The following is a 21,043-nucleotide window of genomic DNA, read 5'->3' as shown; positions in this document are numbered from 1 at the left end:
ATCCAGTACCGGCTCACCGTTAGAAAATTCTGAGACCTGATCAAATATTCAGCAAACAAGATTGGCACACAACTAGAATTTGTCAATGCGGAGAGCATTTGCTGATTGCCAAAAGAGTACCGAAGCAGAGCAAAATCACACTTACGTGAGTCATGTGATCTTGAGTTGCAGCTGCTCAAATGTGATTGAATGGCCCGCCACGCCTGGAAGGAAGTGCTCTGCTTGACGGCATGGACTGGTGCACGATGACACGAGTTTAGAAGCCACCGTTGTACTCTTGAATCTGTACTAAGCTGTCTCATGTTGGGAGGGACGATGGTGACGATAATTCTAACTCACCACTCAAGGCTCACCTGGCCAGATGGAATCTGCCAACGCTCTTACCAACTTCAATTTATTCTCCATGTCCTGCCAGACAATCGCATTACCTTCTTCATGACTAGCAAAGCCACACTGTGGGCTGACACCTAGTCTCTTCAGCGCGTCCTCTCTGCTCTGCCCTGCGCCTTTAGCGACCACATCGGCGGCCTCGAAGACTCTCGCCTTCATTTTCTCCTGGTCCTCCAGTTCAGGGAACTTGCTAGTGATTACACCGAGGATCACGTTCTTGTTGTTCGGCAGGTGCAGAAGAGGCTCGAAGGAACCTGCTCGTGGTGTATCGTATTCGAGATAGTAGGTCTGTACATTCAGGTCTTTGAAAATCTTTGTGGCAATACGATCGTAGCCACCTTCGGAAAAGTGCCTGGATCCCATGAAGTTACCCCTGCAGATGTGCAAACCGAAATGCATCTTTGAGGTGTGCTTGGAAATTGATTTGTTGTAGGCGTCGATATATACGTTTAGTAAATCATCTAATGATCGCTTGTTCGATGAGTCGGCGGCCCACCCTGCGACCATTTTCTCTGAGCAGAAATCTGTAGACATAATCAGCTCCACAGACTCGCAATACAGTACAAAATCAGGCATGCCATGAAAGGATCACGTACAGGCGAAGAGTGGATCGTCAAACTGGACATTCCTGACGCCTGCTTCATAGAGCAGATCGAGCTCCTGTTGATAGGCGGTAGCAACATCTTCAAAATATTCTTCATCAGTTTTGTACACATCCTTTGGGAATGCCAAGCCATCCTTGTACCGTAGGTGATACCACGAGGGTGTGATCAAGGTAACTTTGATTTCGGGCCATAGCTTCTCGGGGACAACAGTCTTCATGTAGTTGTAAGCGTCGGCGAGTGCGGACTTTCCACGATGCTTGAGCTTGCCCTTGCACAGGTAAGATTGACCAGGACGATCGCCCTTCTCAACGAAACCAGCCATGTCCGGGACATATTCACGGAAGATGTCGAGGCTCGGATTGCGAATCTCAGACATTCCTTCGAGATCCTCGAAGAATTGACCCCAGAAGACTTGGCGGCTGAACACCCATGCACATCAGCTCCAGTCGCTGCAAGCTGATTCTGTTTCAAACATACCGATACTCTCCATCTGAGATGGCGTGAAAGCCTGCATCAAGCTGCATCTGAATTGTCTTTTTGATAGCATCATCTTCAATAGGCTTCAGCTGATCGTACTTGATTTGACCTTTTTCAAAAGCAGTCCTTTCCTTGAGGAGGTCTTTTGGCCGGAGCAAAGAGCCAAGGTGCTCTGCTCGGAAGGGAGGGTTTCGTGGCGCGGTTTATGACATTTTCAATTGATACGATGCTGCTATAAAGAGGAAGCCTTATTCATTGATACACTCGAGTTTATATCTTCCAATATCATCTCCTTCATGCTCGACGTTGTGGGTGTTGGAGCCCGCATCACGACCCCGCAAAAGTTCAACTGCCGAACGAGGAAAATTCTGCACTTTCCATGGTCGCAAGACGATTCGTGAGGCAGAGTCGAAATTGGTGAATCTCTTGCTCGCAAAGTGACCTATTATCTGTTTCATGCTAATGAGTTGCGAGCTCATATCTCAACCAGGCATGACTTCTGTTGCGACATGATTGCCCACAAGTTTCGAGTCATCGTGCCTTAAATACTCACATTTCGCTCACGGCCATGATAGTCAAGATATGTGACAGTCTCAATTACGCAATGATCCGGATGGATTTGCACAGAAAGTGGCTGCGAAGAAGCGGTACAATCGCACGCGTAGAGATGTGGGAATCGTCGACCCGCGACGTGTCGGAGTGGTCAGTGCAGTCGAGGCCAGTATGTTACGGCTTTGCTTTCGATCCGTTGCGCAATTCTGCTCTATGCTGCATCGAACGTCGCCATGTGTCCCGCTTGCTTTGGAAAGAGCCTGCGCCGTACTTTGTCTATGATTCAACGAGCTTCAACTTTCGAGCGGTATGATCGAAAATTTCCGGTCCTGCAGGAAGACGATGTCTGTGGAACATTTATTCACGCGATACTTCAAAGAGCAAAGAAGCAATACTAATTATTGAACCGAACCTGCTTTCCACTTTCCTCTCGTGCTCTAGACAATGGCTGCTTTGATATATACCAACTACCTGATTCTGAACAACGGACGACAACTTGGATTCTGTCTCCATCCACCATTTCGTTGTGCGACAAAGTGTGAGTTGATGGCGCCATGGATTTTGAGTTCACGGCCCTCAACTTTGGCGACCTCGAACTTCTTCGACTGGGCTTCCCCAGCCCGATAGGCTGCGCGTGAATCTGAAGAAGGACAGTAGATGTTATCCTCGTACTTGCTCTGACGTGGAATTAGACCTTCTTGTGCCCTTGTTGGTCGTTCTCGGGTGTTGGCAGCTTTACACGCTTCTCTTCGGTAGTAGTCCATGGCCTTGTGGAGTTCCACAAAGTCGGCAGGTCGTTGGTAATGCTCAAGTGATCTAACAATGTCTTTGATAAGTCCTCGCACACGTGATGAGTGTGGTTGTTCCGCGAAGACCTCAAAGATACCCGCCGCAACGCTCACAAAGTCTTTGCGACAGAATCGGAACCATTCCTCTCCGCTCAAACGATCACAGACCTGACTGCAGCCCCAGTCTCCGAGTCCAATGCTTGGAATCTCTTCATCGCGCCTTCGGGTTAAGAACCAATTGTTCATGTGAGCGTCACGGTGAGTTACTCCCGCGATGTGAGCGTTAAGTATCGTGTCGAGCATACAGCTCAGCCAATGGAAAATCCACGATTCTGGAAACATGATATTTCTCACCATTGACCGTTTTAGAGCGTCGCACAGAGTTCCTGCGAAGTAATACTCCCAGTAGGATACTCCGAAGCTCAAATTTCTGCGTTGATCTGCATAGCGAATCCAGCCTTTGCACTCTGGCACGTCGATCAGTCGACCGACATGCATCGCGTTGCGGACTTCGTCACTATCAATGACATTAGATCGGTGGCCATCGGCTGGCACGCAGTCCAGGTCTTCTTTCCGCACATAGAGTTTGCCGTCACGAAGCGAGCGCACGAGGATCGCACAACCGTATAAGCCTTCGCCCAGTTTCGCTACATGGACGAACCCGCCGAACTGCACATCATACACACGTGTATAATCGGACCTCATCTTTTGTATAATCTCAAGGGATGACAGTGTTTCGTTGAAATGTACAGGTCGAAAATTTGTATCGTGGCATCGTGCTATTTTTATCAGCATTGATAGAGATGTATTCTGATGACGATTCAGATCATGTATATCACTACCTGGATGTGGACGATAACAATGGGCAATTTCTTTGCTAACTCGTCTTTGTTGTTGGATCATTGTCGTTATTGTCCATCCGTGTTGTTTCTCGATGTAGGGCATTGTTGCGCAAGCGCATCACCAATCTTCCTGTACTGAAGACCGAGCGGCGACATCACGATCCCGAATTCCACGATATCATCTGGCGTGCCTCTGCCTACGCTCTTCGCTCAAGCTCTTCCAACCGAAAGGGAGGCTGAGTGGGAGTTTAGCCTCTGAGAGAAATGACATAGGGAATTGTGCTTTGATTCCACCGTGAGTAGCTGAATTCGTTTGAATCCGGTATCTGAAACATCATGCGCAGCAACATATCCTTTGCACAATACCACGCGCGGATGTACAAGGTACCGTCAGCAGGGGCCGTCACACTGTAAACGGAGGAAAGAAAGTTGTCAGAAAAGATGTTCGTTTTAAGCAGGCTTGTAATCTTCTGTACAGACAACGCGAGTCAGAGCGGCGAGTACGTTCGCACTCGACGTATCAAGCAGAGCAGTTAAGAGCCCGCTCGACATTGGAGCGGATTGTGGAGAACAGCGTTGAGCCCACGAGTTCCGCCGGCACGTGAAGAAGGCGTCGTCGCACGAAGGCTGTATGCGTTTGTACGTACGACGCAGGTCTGAAGTCAGGTTTGCCGTCGTGGACACTCGTGATAGCACAACAGTGTCGACCGTTAGTTTGACCGGGAGTTGTTGACATTGAGTACGGAGGATGTAAAAGCTCGTCGTACTTCCTCCGTACCATGGATTTATGTTGGCCGCAGCACTCTCGGAATGCCACCGCGTCAATGGAAATCCTTTGCATCATATCAGCGTCCTTCGGTGACGCCAGACTTTGTACCTCATCGTTGCTCAGTCATTGCTAATGTCCCGCACTGAGATGAAATTCGAGCAACGGTGAAGACAGTGACCAAATCAGGACTAGCCGTGTGGTGAGCGTGATAGTGAAGTTACTACGACCGAATTGGACTAGCGGTATACTTCCCCCCTTATAAGTTACCATATCACCGAAAGATCCACGCTGCTGCATATTAGATACGGCGGTGTTATACTACAATCTTGAAACCTCTTGTATCTCTATGTATTCAGGGCAATCACTTCAAGTATCTTCAAGTTCTCATCTCGTCTGCAGCGCTACTGACTGATCGAGCAAGATCACCCAATGGTTCATGCAGTATGCTGTACGTAAATGCTGTGCGAGGCAGCGGTGGCATCTGAACGTGACAGGTTACCAAGTCTACCAGATCTCCGGGCTTGCATGGAGCTTGGCAAGCTAGGAGAGTTGTTGACTTCGGGAAAGATGTCAGGAGCAGCCACGGCCAGTCAGACAAACGCGGAAGGAACAAGCAGGTCGTGAGAGGAAGCAGTCGAGAGATGCTCACGCTTGACATCGCGATCTGCTGACATATACATTCGCTTCCGCGACTTACGGCTGTATCATTACACCGCCTATCCTTATTGCTTGCTCAGACGAATTGCGAGATCCAACAACCCATGACAGACATTGGGCTATGGTGTACACAATCTTGCGCCATTTCCTGCCTTGTCATCAGACTCATAGCTCTGTTTGATCATCTGACGAGAAGTGCTTGGTCGAGGACTAGGCGTTGGCACACAGCCCAGAGGAGTCATGCTGTGCAATGGTTTCACCATGTTCGAACCGTCAGCAGGATTATAAAGCCAGATCAGTTCGCTGCCTCTGCCTCAGTCTTTGATTGGATATCTGATGTCAACTCGATTGTCAATCAAATCACAAGCACTATGATGTATCTCAGCTCTCCCACAACAATTTTTGTCTTCGTTTCTGTATGCTTAGCAGCAGCAGAATCCAACACCACTTACCCACAGGCCAAACCAGCTCTTGCGGTCAATTTTCCGGATCCCGCGCTGGTCTCGGTAGATGGGATGTGGCTGGCATTTGCGACAGCAGGTAACGGTCGCAATGTCCAGGTCGCGGCCTCGGCGTCGTTTAGCGAGCACTCGTGGAGGCTGCTTGAGGATGTCGACGTGCTGCCAGATCCAGGGCCATGGGCGGCGAATGACCGCAACATATGGGCACCTCACGTGTATGAATTGGTGAGTGCGTGAAAATTCGTAAAAGACTCGTGCTGACTCAGACTGACAGGAAGATGGCCGCTGGGTCATGTACTATGCTGCCACGGTAAAGAACGAGACAAGCAAACATTGTGTTGGAGCAGCCCTGTCAACCAGTGTTCTTGGTCCATACAGTCCGGTGAAGAAGCCTTTCGCCTGTCCTCTTGATGACGGAGGAGCTATTGACCCAGCTGCATTTCGAGACCCCAAAGACGGTAACCTGTATGTGGTCTACAAGGTGGACGGAAACAGTATGAATCCCGGTGGTGGCCCATGCGGATCGGGTGGCTTGCCTCAGGACTACCGGCCTACACCGATCCTGCTGCAACAGATAGAGGAGGACGGTGTGACGAGGATAGGGGAACCTATCGAGGTCTTGGACCGTGACGAGGCCGACGGAGTTCTTGTCGAGTCCCCGAGCCTGTTCTACAGTGGAAGCCAGGAGCTATATTTCATGACCTTCAGCAGCAACTGTTATTCGACCGAACACTATGATATTAGCTTTGCATTTTCGGAGCACCTGACCATGCCCTTCACGAAGAGCAGTTACCCATTGATGACGACGCAGACAGGGCCGGTGACAGCGCCAGGGGGTGCAGATATGACTCCAGATGGCAAGTTTGCGTTGTTTCACGGAACGGTTGGGCAATATGAGTCTGGCGAACCTATCAGACACATGTTTGCTGCTGAGGCGATGCAGATGGGCACTGACATGAGTGCATGGCCAATTCGATAGCAGAATGTTCTACCTTTACTGGTAGTATTTGCTGGGTCGGTGGATGTGTCGCGACCTGGTCTGTAGCACTAGCTTCGTCGAATGAATTGACTTGTTGTAGCTTTAAACAGCACGCGACTGTTTTCACACACCGTGCCGGGTTGTGGCAGCTCGTCCTCCAATCCTATCTTGAAAACCAATGAGACGTCAGCTTTTGGCCAAGGCTGCCTCTGGGAAAGAGCACTGACACTCTGTGCAAGCCGCAACTGCCACGCGAATTCATCACTCTCTGATCGGTCCTTTCCTAGATTGAAACCCCGCTTCAATAAGTTTTAACCAAGCTCAGAAATTTTCTTCTGATCAGCCAACCCCCCCAACTGTACTCATGTTTCGTAAAATATCTGCCAAGCATCGTCGTGTTCGCTGCACCCCAGAGGAAACAAGGACTTTGTCAGCTAGTCACGAGCGGAGGTGTCGAGCATTGCACAGCATTCGCTGAGCCGTCCTACCAAAGACCACAAACAGTCCTGCTGTTGGTTGCAGATCTGATTCGTATGAGTATCGATAAGGGCTGCCATATTTCCGCACTGATCAGGCATGATGCAATGGCTATATACCTTTCCGACACTATTATTCGATGCGATAGCTACAATACTGATTGTGCTCAGCACTGTGCACAACATCTGTACCAGTCATCAAGATACAATAAGGCTATCGACAACCACACTCACAGGTTCTGCCCATTGCTCCTTTGGCACAAAGGACTTCCCTTGACTCTTCGTCATTGATCAACCCCATGTCGATCACACAAGACCGTGTCGCGTGGATAGGAGTCAGGCACGCGACGACCGCATATCCGGCCTGTTTAGGTCCCATCTCGTTGCCGTGCTTCAACACCACGACTCCGGGCACGGATGGGCAATTCAACTTTGTGGTCATTACTTAAATTGGATGATGTCAGAACCAGCTCAACTCCAGCGAAAGCTTACGTTTACCCGATTTTGTCTCGGGCTGAGACGATCCTCCGCAAGCGAGCATTGCTAATCTAAAATCTAGCCAATCGACCTGCTGCCGGGAGACCAAGGCGCAAAACTTTCTTGTGCCGGATCTCCTTTTTCGGCGCCAACCATGTTATCGGCCCATGCGCTGATTGGCGTACCTGGAAGTTAGCGCTGATCAAACAATCTGAACAGTCTCCTCCTACCTCCTCGCAACATTGCTCTCTTTTCGTCATTCTGTCTGGTACTGTCGCAGGCTGTCCCTGACCAGTTTCGCTGTTGCTGTCGGCTTCACACATTCCCTTCCGGAACACTCCTTGTCTTTCACGACCTCACATTCTTTACCTTCCAACAACAGACACTCGCTATAGTACACTCTTTTGACAAGAAAGCAACACAGCAAGCATGGATGCTCGAGAAGAGAACCCCCTCAATGCGACGCCGGAGACGAGCAGAGTGGTCATATCGAATTATGTCTGCATGGGAGTCACCCTGATAGTGCTGGTCACACGAGTTGTCTTCACCAACCTGAGATGGAAAAGGAAGTTTGGCCTCGATGATGTTCTGCTGTACTTGGCACTGCTGGCCGCCATTATTGAGAGCGCCTTGACCGAGCACGCTGTGCGTAGAGGAATGGGAACATACATCAGGCCAGGAAATGCTTCTAAACTCAAATGGTTGTCACAGGTATGATTGACTACTCATTGTCTCACATATGATTACTGACTCGATACAGCTTGTCTATGCCTCCGACCTCATCTTTCTCGTCGCCATGATCCTTGCCAAATTTTCGCTGGTCCGTCTTGTTTATCGAATCGCTAGCAGAGCCGCCATCGCAAAGGGCAAATTGATGGTTTTGCAAATCCTCATCGCTGTATGGGGAACATTTGCTCTTCCAGCCATCGCCTTTCAGTGCGGCGGATCCCTACCTTGGCTTTACATTCCTGATCGATGCACAGCTTCAGGATCCTTATGGTATCCAACTCTGATCCTCAGCATCCTCCTCGATGCCTGGCTTGCAGTTTGCGTCTGGACAGCCTTGCCAGACATGCAAATCACCGCTAAACAGCGCCAAACTATCCTCGGCCTCTTCGGGTCTCGCTTCATCACCTGTGTTCTTGGAATCGTACAGATCGCCCTTCTGGCACCAGCGCTCAAGGACATCAACCAGCCACGAGCCATGCCTAATCCAACAGTTCTGAAACAATTTGTCATGAATGCCTCCATCCTAAGCGCTGCCGTGCCAGTCTTGTACAAAGTTCTAGCAACTTACACCCCGGCAGTTCAAGCAGTCGTGTACAACGGCAACGAGCGAGATACGAACACACCACTCGAGGAAATCAAGAGATCGACCTCGATAGCACTACCTAACCCCAAGAAATTCGACGGCTTCGTAAAAGAGACAGAAGTCGAAAGCACACCACGAACCGAAAAGGACAACTTCAGCTCAAGCGCATTTGACAAGGAAATCAGCGCCATTTCGTCCAGGATATAAAACACGGCTGCAGCAACTGGCAGCTCTGGAGTGTTTGCGCCCTTTGACGACGAGTCTCTTTCTATCCCTTCTACGGCCATGGCATTTACTAACGATATAACGAAACATCTCGTCCTGTACTTCGTTCAATACGTACACTTTTTCTTTTTGGCTGGAACAATTGGTATACTGCTTTCCCCTGGTGGCTCCATGCAACATATCTCATTTTACAAGCTTGAAGATATCCCGTCTCTTCTGGCTGTTTGACAATACTACACACATGTGTCTCACGACACCCCGTTTTCCTTTCCCTCTCGGATCTTATGCGAAGCTACGCAATATGAGCGAGCATGGCTGGATGTCGGTTGAGGTTGAGGTGCTTGATCAGGCACAGGTGGCTGTTGGTATAGAAGTAGATAGAAGACTTCACAACAATGATTTTGTAAGAACACGAACCATACTCTGCTTTTTCTTCCTTTTGAACGTATGTATTTTCTGTTATGATATTCTAATTGTGTCCATGGTCAGAAACGATAGCAGTCCCTGTGGGAGAATTTGACCACCAGTACAACTTCTTACAGGCTTCAAGCTAGGTTAGACACCAGCCTCTTTGCCGATTCTGTAGATTTGCTGTTGAGCTGACTTCACTGACGACAGTATCAGTCAGTGATGTGCTTGGGAGCAAGTTTCCGTCCACCAGCCAACGCTGAATTGGTTTCTCCGAGCAATCCAGGCAGGGGTAGAAACAATGCCTGCTATTGGAGTCGTTGATAGGTGCTCCAGTCGTTTCTCATCACAGCGCTCTAATTCAGTACGCTCATCGACTGAGTACAAAACCCAGCTCATCTCTCTTATCATCAGTAAGTCGTCCCCACTCAAGCAACAATCTAAAGAAATAAACTTCCATATCTTCTTTCCGTAGTACCTTGCGCGACCACTCCCGCCCAGATTCAGCAATCAACTCAGCCTCTCTCTGATGGCCCTTCCAGTCCCATGGCTTTCCCTTCGCGTCCATACCGTGCATACCAGAGAAATACGCGAGAGTCGACCACAGACCATGAAGTCGAAGGTCGATCGGCACAAAATGCAACCAGGGTATGAGTCGACTATCGTACCACTCGCGGAACAGTGCTGCTTTGAAGGGGAGAGAACGTGATTGTAGGAAGGGTAGGAAGCGACCGGAGAAACCGGCGCCGTCGAGGTCGATGAGGTATTTGTACTGCCAGTGACTTTGAAAGTCTGCTGGGCCGATGAGGCCGAGTTCGTTTGCTTGTTCGTCGCAGTCTCGACCGCCGCAGCGGGCGATACCGTCAACGATGTGGACATCTGATTGGAGTCCGAGTGCTTTTAGGGACGAGCCAGGGATTGTGGTGTATGTGTAGCTGTTGGGACGCTGTTGGTCAGGCAGTAACAGGGTCACGGTGTCATGCTGGGAGCCGGTAAGGTTGTTCGCCATATGAACCACTCTCTGTCTGGTCATGCCGCGCCATGCTCCAAGCCCTGCACTGACACCCTCAGAGGTTGCACCGCGCCAGAACATTGTATCAGCCTTCTCGGCGAAAGGTAGATCCGGAAATGCTGGCCGGTCAGGTGTACTTGCATCAGTTGGGGCATAGACAACTTTGTCCATATAATTCCATGCGCTTGGGTAGAGTATATCATTGAATCCAGGAGCTTTGCTCTGAGAGAAGACTGGTCTAAGTTGATGAGTGGCTTTGAAGGCAGCAGGACTTAGATAGAATCCGTGAAGATTTGCAAGATCGGGCTGATGACAAGGGTCGGCAGCAATCGACCAGTTAGCCAGAAATTGACCGAGACTATGATCAGCTGCACAATGAACACATAATTGCGATCTGCTGAAAGGTGCTGTATTCTTCCGAGCAGCAGAGTCTTTTGGACAAGTCTGAGCAGCCCATTCGTGGAAGGTGTTACTAAAGGACCAATTCTCGAAAACTGTATCTGTGGTCGGCTCATCGGGAATATCCTTCCAATCTAGAGCACGATTACCTGAGAAAGACGACTCGCCACGGAAACCGTTGTTCAGTGCTGTATTCTGCAGTTCCTGGCGATATTCTTGAGTAAGAGCTATACGACTCTCATCGTTCAAGTTGAAGGCAAGGTCCATATCGGGCAGATGCTGACTGAAGCTGTCAATGATGTGAACAACACCCTCCAACATCCAACGATGAGTTGGTAGAACGTTTTCCTGCACGGACGCTTTACCTTGACGAATTGTAATGCCAGATATTTCGTTCCATGGGTTCGATACTATCTCCCATGTTTGTTCTCGAAGCTGAGCTGGAGGGACAGCTCTGAATGGCAGAAGATCGTTGTATATCTGGTTGAACTCATCTAATACGTAGACGGATCGATTGGTCGCGAATTCGAACCAGATATCAAAACCTGGTGGTGGGTTGTCCTGATATCTTTGCTGGTAAGTGCGCACGGCCTCTGTCAGGCTTTTGCTTTGAGCAGCGTAAGTGAGGTAGTTCAGGTACTTGTTTTGAGCATCGAACATCAGCAAGTCGACTGGATGATAGTATACTGTATTTGTTTTCATGAGTCCAGGGTAGAGGAGAACAAGCAGGAGGATAATGGCCACGAACCGTCGCAGCGTGGATGATGGAGCATCAGAAGGGCGTACAGCTCTTCTTGTTCGACCGTAGGCTGACCAGGCTAAGCAGACGAGGACGAATGACCACGTGAGGTTGATTGATGAAATTGGAGGGTAAGGGTGGTGAGTAGACCACATGAACTTAACACCTGGGATTGTAGAAAGCAGAGCAGTCAACGACAAGCAAGTATGGAGTAGACCCATGTGAACGACCTAGAACGAAGTTAGGTACTGAAACGTATCGTTTGTTCTGACACTCACACTATACAGAGTAGATATACATAATATACTTAGGACAACAGCCTGGCACAGCAAAGTGAATAGTACAGTCGGTCGAGGTATTCCCGAGTTCATCAGCAGCCACGATTGGTTCTCTGGTTGCGTACGAAAAACAAATACAGAGATACTGAACCAGGCGGCAGCTGAGAGCGAGGTGACAGTGGCCCATGAGAAAGGCGTGGATAGTGGGAAGCCAGAAGAGCGATACCCAGAAGATAACTCGGCCACGGCAATAGCGAGGAAGGCATCTATAGCTAAGCACAACGCCTGTAACCGTGGTACAACGAATGAGTCTGTGCTAACCCAGGGGCATGTATGACTCGACTGGGAAGTCAGCCACAGGCCAGCGACCATGTGGCAGCCCAAGGACATGAGCAGGCCAGCTGGCACGTAACGATATTTGCTCGAGAGCAAAGACTTGCGCAAAGAACGAGCAAAGTCGCGGTATGCGCTCGAGCCTGGATCATCATCCTCTTCGTCTTCGAGCAGTAGTGGCTGCTGGAAGCGCAAAGCGTCGTATAGTGCGAGTAAGAGAGGCAGCCATACTTCAAGACTTCTGGTAGTGCATTCTGATGCGAGCAGTATACGGCGATGGAACTCGATTCGCAAGGTCAACGCAGCAGTCGCCGCCAGCACAAGAAGCAGCAGAACAGAGCTATTCAGGGTCTGACTGTAGTTTCTTTCTTTGTCTTCAGCGCTCTTCGATTGTCCATCAGATGTTTCGTGCAAAGGAATCGATACGTAGCTGCCATGCTGACCTGAAACAGCTGAAGTTCGACTTCCCGATCGTCTTGCGATAGCAAACAGACAGGTACTGGTGCAGAGAAGAGTCAAGACAGCAAGATGAACAGGCCTTTCAGTCGTGAGGAAAGAGCCTGGTGAAAAGGACAGAGTCGAGGCCGTGAGACACGCGATCCTGCGTACTAAGTTAGCAGTCAGGCCCAGTCGTATTGTGAACAGGTTTCATACATATAGGACAAAGTACCCAATGAGGCTGCCATGGTTGGGTGGGTCGCTCCTTCGCGAGTCGTTCGACCGATTGAGCACGGTGAAGCATGGTTGACCCTACTAAGAAGTCGTTACGGCAGCCTCATGCTTGATACGCAAAGTGGTGCCAACGGAGGATGACACAGCGATTGCGAAGGTGATGCAGACACTCAGTATATCAAATCTTCGATAACTTGAGTTTGTCCAGTTCGTAGAGGTAAATTAGCGTGCATGGATCACCGCTAGAGCAACCTCCCCATCCACCTAGAACTCCAGCATCCACACGTCCAAACCTTGGCCAACTTTAGCTTGAATAGGGAGCCCACCAAAGCTGCAGCGGGCCACTGCCGGCTGTGGAGCTTATCGCGGATAAGAGACAATTTTTTCTGAGATGCAGTTTGGAGAAGTGGAAGGCGCGTCGCAACCCAAATTGATCGCTCCTTCTCGTCCGGTGGTAGGTGGTCGGCTGTGTCAGAAATGCCTCGCAAAGCTATTGATGCCAGGATACCAGCTCTTATTCGAAATGGTATCCAAGAGAAGAAGCGCAGCTTCATCGTCGTCGTTGGCGACCGGGCCAAAGATGTCATTGTACATCTGCACTATATCATGTCCAGCGTCGATGTGAAGCAGAACAAGTCGGTGCTCTGGGCATACAAGAAAGATTTACTTGGGTTCACATCTCATCGAAAGAAGCGCGAGACCAAAATCCGCAAGGAGATCAAACGAGGTGTTCGAGAAGCCAATGCTGAGGATCCTTTCGAGCTCTTCGTTACTTTGAACAATATCCGATATGTCTACTATAAAGAGACGGAGAAGATCTTGGGAAATACCTATGGCATGTGTATTCTGCAAGATTTCGAGGCACTCACTCCAAACTTGCTCGCCAGGACAATCGAGACGGTCGAAGGTGGAGGTCTGGTCTTGCTTCTACTGAAAGGCATGAAGAGTCTGAAACAATTATACACAATGTCCATGGATGTACATTCGAGGTATCGCACGGAAGCGCACGACGATGTTGTCGCTCGCTTCAACGAGCGCTTCATTCTGTCGCTTGGAAGTTGCGAGTCGTGTTTGGTCATTGATGATGAGCTCAACGTCCTACCTATATCTGGAGGAAAAACTGTCCAACAACTGCCACCTCTTTCAAACAACGACAAGGAATTAGATCCCAAGAGAGCTGAATTGAAAGAGGTAAAGGAGTCTCTGGCAGACCAACGCCCAGTTGGCCCTCTATTGGCTCTTTCGAGGACCGTTGATCAAGCCAAAGCACTCCTCACCTTTGTTGATGCTATATCTGAAAAGACATTGAAGAGTACAGTCACCCTGACAGCTGCTCGTGGAAGAGGTAAATCTGCTGCGCTCGGTGTTGCAGTTGCTGCTGCAGTCGCGCATGGTTATAGCAATATCTTTATCACCGCTCCCAGCCCTGAAAATCTGAAAACCTTTTTCGAATTCGTAGTCAGAGGTTTCGATGCTCTCGACTACACCGACCACATTGATTACACTATCCTCCAATCTACAAATCCAGACTACAACAAAGCTGTCGTTCGTATCAATATTCACAGACAACATCGTCAGACCATACAATATATACAACCTCAGGATGCACATGTCCTTGGTCAAGCTGAGCTTGTGGTCATTGACGAAGCTGCTGCTATCCCCTTGCCTTTGGTCAGGAAACTCATGGGCCCCTATCTTGTTTTCATGGCTTCCACTATCAACGGCTACGAAGGAACTGGACGTTCACTGTCACTGAAATTGATCCAGCAATTGCGCGAGCAGTCTCGAGGTGGTGCTAAATCGAACCAAGAAGAGGCTGTCGAGAAGGACAACGGCGATTCAAAAACGATACGATCCAGCAGGTCATTGAGAGAGATCACTCTGTCGGAGCCAATACGGTATGCACAAGGCGATGCTGTCGAGAAATGGCTGAACCGATTACTGTGTCTCGACGCAACTCTGCCAAAAGCAAAGACCAACATACAAGGCACACCTCACCCCTCGCAATGTGAGCTCGTTCACGTCAATCGCGATACTCTCTTTTCCTTCCACCCAGTGTCTGAGAAGTTCCTACAGCAGATGATGGCTTTGTATGTCGCCAGTCACTACAAGAACAGCCCAAATGACTTACAACTTATGTCTGACGCTCCCGCACACCAACTCTTCGTACTGATCCCACCTGTTGCCGAAGGTGCGACAAGTCTACCAGAACCACTCTGTGTTATTCAGGTCGCCTTGGAGGGTCGTATCTCTCGACAGTCCGTTATGAACAGTTTGAGTCGTGGACAAAGAGCAGGTGGTGATCTCATACCCTGGCTCGTAAGCCAACAGTTCCAGGACAGTGAATTCGCTGGTTTATCAGGGTCGAGAGTCGTGCGTATAGCCACGAATCCTGAGTATCTAAAAATGGGCTACGGCAGCCGTGCACTTGAGTTGCTAGCTGATTTCTACCAAGGCAAATTTGCATCGCTTTCCGAAGAAGAGAACACAAATACTGTACAGGATAGCGAACATATGCCACGAGTCACGGATGCGGAGCTAGACTCAACATCCTTGTTAGCAGATGATATTCAAGTACGCAACATCAATTCTATGCCGCCTCTGTTCTCTCGTCTCAGCGAGCGTGCTCCTGATGCTCTTGACTATCTCGGTGTTTCTTACGGCCTCACACAACAACTCCATAGATTCTGGAAGCGTCACAGCTTCGCACCTGTTTATCTGAGGCAGACGCCAAACGATTTGACCGGCGAACACTCCTGTGTAATGCTTCGTCCCTTACATGGTTCTTCTTCTGGCAATGTTGATCCGAGCTGGCTCAGTGCTTATGCTTCCGACTTTCACAGACGTTTCCTAAGTCTTCTTAGCTACCAGTTTCGCGCCTTTGCTGCTGTACAGTCGCTTTCAATCTCTGAGTCGGCTTCGGCGCCCTCAAAACAGCAAAATATTTCTCAGGCAGCACTGTCGAAACCTCTCACCAAGGCAGATCTCGATAGCCTCTTTTCGCCTCACGATCTTGCACGACTTGACTCTTATGCGAGCAACATGCTCGACTACCACGTAATCCTTGATCTCCTACCTAGCATCGCACAGCTCTTCTTCACAAACAGACTCCCACAAGTCTCACTGTCTGGTGTCCAGCAAGCTATTCTGCTCGCCATTGGCCTACAGCGGAAGGATATCAGTGATGTTGAGAAAGAGCTGGATGTACAGAGTAACCAGCTTTTGGCAATGTTCATCAAAGTTGTCCGCAAAATCAGTACCGCCTTCAGAGCTGTTCTTGAGCAAGACATTACGAAGGACATACCATCCGAGTCAAATGATCGGCCGTCAATACCACGGTCCTCCAACCTGGGCTCGAGAATAACCACGGCATCGTCCACATCACAATCAAAGACGAATGGTAGCTCGACAGATGCCTATGCTGACCACGATGACGTAGAAGACGACATCGATCCGAATATACGTGCCAAGCAGCGAGAATTGATTAATGCCCTCCCTTTAGAGAGATATGAGCTCGATGGTCTTGAAGACACACAAGAGAAAGACGACGATGCAAGATGGGCAGAAGCAGAGCGCCAGATTCGAGAAGGTGGAACAAGCACTGTCTCAGTAAAGAGTTCAAAGAAGAGGAAAGCCGATGCAGAGGACGAGCAAAACGGAGATGGTGAAACAGATAAGAAGAAGAAAGACAAGTCGAAGCACAAGGACGGACACAGGAGTAAGAAAGAGAAGCGGAAGGTTTAAGAAGTCAATGTTGATCCCAAATATTCTGTTATCCATAAATGTATCTGCTCAGATAGTTTTCAGGCAGAATTACACGGAGAGCACCTTCTCATCGCCTTCCCGCCTTTCGTCCTCGCCGTCAAGCATTCTTTGCTCGGCTGCACAGCACGTCCACGCAACATAAATACTGGTTTGACTTGCTTTGCTTGTGGTGAATTTCACCAGCATGCACGACTCAAAGCGTGACGCAAAGCCAGTGGAATCGCGTCGAATTGCATAACATTGTATCGTTGCAGTACATCTCTCATCTCATTCAGCTAACACACGTACACGTTTATTGTCAACCCTTATCTGTTCTGATCTGTTCCATAATCCTTGGATGCTTAGCTGAGACAACACATGTAGCAATGCCATCTCGAAGAGACAAAGTCTCATACTGGCGCAATGAACCATGCAAAAGCCCATTCAATCTCGTAGTGCATCGCAGTACCTTACTATATGATCCACGTCCTTCGATACATTTCCACAACCACAAAGTCATCGTCTCTCATGCCCTCAACCTGCGTCATTCATCATTTCGCTACAGTCCACAACACCACAACACCACGAGACCCATTCACGCATCCTATCTCCTTGGCTCCTCACCTCTCACCATCACACCTCAACCCCAACCTATTCCTTTGTCACATCTCTAATCCTGATTCGGATCATAATCAGCATCATCAGCATCGCCCGTCCGTCTCTTCTTCCTCCTTCCACCTCCACTGTTAGAAGCAGTTCTCTTACCAGCTCTCTTATTTGCCTGACCTGTCCCGATTTCTGCTTCATGGTCTTCGTCTTGGGTGGTGAATTCGGCGAATGGATCGATAGAAGAGGTGAAGAGATGGGCTGGGTTGATAGTGTTGGCGTTCGTGTTTGTGTTTGTGGAGTTGTATTGTTGGGGCTGGGCTTGACCTTGCATGTGTCGTGTTCGACCTCGGATGTTGTAGAGGGAGGGCGGAGGGATACTCTTGAAGTGTTGTTGTTGGTTGTTATAGGAGTCAAAGGTTGGTTCAGCCTGTGCACCTCGACGACCAGACTGTGGTGTTGTTGGCACTGAATCTCCTGGCGCTCCAACCTTGAGCGTGAGTCGTGGTGCAGGTGTTGCAGGAGTGGACGACTGTTGCACTTGAGCGTCCCCCGCATCTCCATCGTTGCCATATGCGTTCCAGCCCTCGGGCATGTCTTCACCATTATAAAACCATTCCGTACCAGATAGCTTGCTACCATCTCTGAGATCCCAGAACCCATGTGCAACAGGAGGACCAGACGGGTCGTCAGGATCAGTGAAGATCGTGTATTGACCGTAATGACGTTTCGTTCTTGACTTGCACATCTTGGAGATGTACTCGCCGATTTCTTCATCCATTCGCTGTCGTTGCTCGAATGTGGCGTGTGGGAGGTGTCGGAAAGAGAAGCCACGACTTTCGTTGACTTCTTCGGATTTCATATCGTCAGGAAAGTCACTCTCATCTTGTGCTGGTAGACCTGCGAAGTTGGAGGAGTGCTGAGGTGGAAGCTTGATCTTGACGAGACCTGGTCTTTCTGGCTTTGGGGACGGCAGTGTGGCTTGAGAGGAATGACCTGATGGTGGCAAGGTATTGTACTTGCGGTTCGCAGGAGGAAGGGTTTGTTTAGGATACACCATGTAATTGGATGGATCATACACACAGAGTCTTTTGATGGTCTCCATGAATTGAGACTGCTTCTGGTTGAGTCGAGGTGCAAAAGCCTGCAGCAGCTGACTCGCTGGAATACCTCGCTGTGGTATGGCGGCTAGTATCTCAGCATCACTAGGCCAGCTAGTGGATGGTTGATGTGAAGTAGAGGCATAAGATGGTATGGGGGAAGCAGCAGTAGTGGCTGTTGATGTGGATGATTGTGCTTTGGTGCCATCTGTTACATGAATACCTCTTTGCTCACAATACTGTGCGAATCTAGCCTTGAAGCTACCGAGAAGGTTGTTTCTTTCCTCAGCAGAAAATCCAAGACCTGAGAGAAGTTCTTTGATCTGTCTCCATGAATCCAGACTTCCCTGAACTGGCTGCTTGCCTTGCTGCATCAGGGTGTGGTTCAAGAAAGGTAGCCAGACCTGATTAATATACTCTCTCTTGAGGGTGGCCTCAATGTGGTTCAGGCGGGATGGATCAGACGCTGTGCCAGAACCTGTTGGAGGCGCGACCTGCTGAGGTACACCGCTCTGGTTGGCAACAACTTGGGAATATGGCGAGGTGGTGGTGTGGCTCATCCCTGGTGATATCTGAGAGTGGTACTGAGCTGGTTTGTTTCCTGCTTGTTCGTTGCTTGGGCGAAACGAATCCCTCGCTGAAGCTGATTGGATCGTTGATCGATTAGGTGTCCTTGTGGGCATTGAGACTGGAGCTGGTGAAGACTGCTTTTCAGTGTCGTGAAGGGCATCACCTACCGTCGACAGGCTCGAGGAAGGAAGACTGGGACATTGAGGATCGATGTTATCTTGAGTAGCTGCAGTTCTATCGTGGTCTGAAAGATAAGTCACGTTCGAGACATGCAAGTCCTTAGAAAGACAGACATGTAGCTTCTGCTGAAGGTTGCTAATCTTCTGTTTCGTCAAGCGAATGTCGTGGCCGATGCGAATGATTTCATTAGGATGCTGGTTCTTGACACGCTGCTTGGTAGTGATCAGGTGAGAAGTGTGTTGCAATATTTGACCTAGGAGCGCTTTAGCAGTTTGTAATCCTTCATTGTTGTCGACCTTCAGCCCTTCCTCAGAGAATGTCGCCAATTGGAGATCACGCGACGTAAAGGCTCTTTGAACATTCACTTCACTTTCGGCCTGCAGGACGTCCTGTGCAAGCTCGATGAGAAGGTGTTTGGCTGCAGCACAAGCTTCGGAGCCAAGGTCTTGTACCAGATCGACTTCCTCGCTCGCGTCCTCATCGACCTCGCTCGTCAAGTCAACTGTGCCAGCATCGTTCGCGTAGCCGCTGCCATCTGAATTCGACCGAGACCGCTCTTGAAGAGCTAGTTCGGTAGCCAGAGCCAGGTGTTGAAGTTCGCGTTCTTGATAGGTTTCGATTCGAGCTAGCGTATTTTTCTTCTGCACTTCTTTAGTGAATTTTTCGAGGAGGTTTTGCATCCTTCGTAGATTTGTCCGAGTGTCTTGTACAACAAACAAAGCATACATAAGAAGATTTCGACCTTGAATAGTTGGATAGCGAGTGGCACTCCAATCAGTAATGACGATGTCGCGGGAGCCCAGGACTTCTAGTACTTCGTTGAAGCGAAGCTCACCGGCCTCGAAATCTCGAGATTTGACTCTTTCGTTGATCACGTCTATCGTAAGACTGTGTTCAGCAAGTTCCGCATTTGTGATAGCAAGCTTGTCTTTACCACCATCGATAACAACAAAGCCCGCACCTTGCTTGCTGGGACTGATGGCTCGTTTGCGACCAGGCTTGGTCTGGCCATCACTATCATGTTGATGCTCATCAATGGTAGGGCGCGCATAGTAACCTTCAGTGATTGCAGTGACCCAAGCTTCCTTCATCTTCTCCGTCACAGCTGACAGGACTCGCTCACGAACTGCCTCATCCTTGATATCAGCAGTCCAGGTACCCCACCTGAGAGCATACGCTTGTACCCAAACGTGCAGTGGCGCATCTTTAGGTGGATAGATGTCCAAGCGCTGAGCATTGTCACAGGATGCAGGCTCTGGAGGTGGCCAGTTCGCTAAGGAGGTGTAGTGGCTGCCACATTTTGGACTAGCGGTCTGAGAACGAATGGGAAGTGTAGGAAGGTCGACAAATTCCGAAGAGGAAGTGGGAGCAGCATAACCGGTCGTAGTGGTGGCAGTCGCAGCCAAGGGTTGATTACCAGGCGAGACTGGCGCGGTAAGTGCAGAAACCTCGGACTCGTCCTGGTCAGCCCTTGCTGGAGAGCGTTCCAGGTGTCGACTAGTGTCTCCAACAGACTGTGGCTCAGCAAAGATGCCGTGATGGTCGTTGGGTTGGTTGTCATCGTCTGAAAATATTGCCCAGTCATTCCACAATGGTGTGATGTCTGGAGAAGAATGAACGCGCCCAGCATCCATACATGAATCGTGGTTGATATCTTCTGAGAGTGCTGTGGCACTGACATGATCTGAATCGACGTGCATAGGCTCGCTCGTGATTTGTGTATTCGGGATTTGAGCTAAGTCATCGTTGGAGTCAGGCTGTTCTATCACGATATCCGCGTGTACTGGTGAGTCCGCATTGCCATTGCTGAGTACATTGTCTTCCACGTTCTGTTCAACTGCTGTCGTTGCCTGCTGTTCAGAAGCGGCTTCCATATCTTGGTCAGGAACTTGCACTGATTCGAAAGTAGTCTTTGGCTGTGAGTGTGGTTGCGGCTTTGCCGTCTTGAAGAAGTTGGCGAGCATGATTGAGATGGGCCAGGTGCGTGGCGGT

The 21,043-nt window shown here is 49.5% G+C and overlaps 7 protein-coding genes across 7 annotated transcripts; 3 read left to right on the top strand and 4 right to left on the bottom strand.

The window, feature by feature from the left end:
- Positions 1-342: 342 nt before the first annotated feature.
- On the bottom strand, positions 343-1,519 carry LTR64_004475 (uncharacterized protein; the record flags this gene model as incomplete). Its single annotated transcript, XM_064898820.1, has 3 exons — positions 343-914; positions 987-1,414; positions 1,473-1,519. 3 exons carry the CDS (start codon positions 1,517-1,519, stop codon positions 343-345), a joined length of 1,047 nt encoding a protein of 348 aa, XP_064754777.1.
- Positions 1,520-2,491: 972 nt separating this feature from the next.
- Positions 2,492-3,517, bottom strand: LTR64_004474 (uncharacterized protein; the record flags this gene model as incomplete). Its single annotated transcript, XM_064898819.1, has 1 exon — positions 2,492-3,517. One exon carries the CDS (start codon positions 3,515-3,517, stop codon positions 2,492-2,494), a length of 1,026 nt encoding a protein of 341 aa, XP_064754776.1.
- Positions 3,518-5,451: 1,934 nt separating this feature from the next.
- On the top strand, positions 5,452-6,520 carry LTR64_004473 (uncharacterized protein; the record flags this gene model as incomplete). The annotated part of the gene is made up of 2 exons (XM_064898818.1): positions 5,452-5,766; positions 5,816-6,520. The coding sequence occupies 2 exons, from the start codon at positions 5,452-5,454 to the stop codon at positions 6,518-6,520; spliced, it is 1,020 nt and encodes a 339-aa protein (XP_064754775.1).
- A 1,382-nt stretch (positions 6,521-7,902) lies between these two features.
- On the top strand, positions 7,903-8,992 carry LTR64_004472 (uncharacterized protein; the record flags this gene model as incomplete). The annotated part of the gene is made up of 2 exons (XM_064898817.1): positions 7,903-8,184; positions 8,234-8,992. 2 exons carry the CDS (start codon positions 7,903-7,905, stop codon positions 8,990-8,992), a joined length of 1,041 nt encoding a protein of 346 aa, XP_064754774.1.
- A 796-nt stretch (positions 8,993-9,788) lies between these two features.
- Positions 9,789-11,489, bottom strand: LTR64_004471 (uncharacterized protein; the record flags this gene model as incomplete). Its single annotated transcript, XM_064898816.1, is given in 2 exon segments — positions 9,789-10,963; positions 10,979-11,489. The coding sequence occupies 2 exon segments, from the start codon at positions 11,487-11,489 to the stop codon at positions 9,789-9,791; spliced, it is 1,686 nt and encodes a 561-aa protein (XP_064754773.1).
- Positions 11,490-13,328: 1,839 nt separating this feature from the next.
- NAT10 (N-acetyltransferase 10) lies at positions 13,329-16,595 on the top strand (the record flags this gene model as incomplete). The annotated part of the gene is made up of 2 exons (XM_064898815.1): positions 13,329-14,859; positions 14,908-16,595. 2 exons carry the CDS (start codon positions 13,329-13,331, stop codon positions 16,593-16,595), a joined length of 3,219 nt encoding a protein of 1,072 aa, XP_064754772.1.
- Positions 16,596-17,265: 670 nt separating this feature from the next.
- Positions 17,266-21,015, bottom strand: LTR64_004469 (uncharacterized protein; the record flags this gene model as incomplete). The annotated part of the gene is made up of 1 exon (XM_064898814.1): positions 17,266-21,015. The coding sequence occupies one exon, from the start codon at positions 21,013-21,015 to the stop codon at positions 17,266-17,268; it is 3,750 nt and encodes a 1,249-aa protein (XP_064754771.1).
- Between the last annotated feature and the right edge of the window lie 28 nt (positions 21,016-21,043).

This window comes from Lithohypha guttulata (assembly GCF_036872675.1).
Source record: "Lithohypha guttulata strain CCFEE 5908 chromosome Unknown scaffold_3, whole genome shotgun sequence".
NCBI lineage: Eukaryota > Fungi > Ascomycota > Eurotiomycetes > Chaetothyriales > Trichomeriaceae > Lithohypha > Lithohypha guttulata.
Note: the sequence above shows the minus strand (reverse complement) of the source record. Positions and strands in the feature narration are given on the sequence as shown.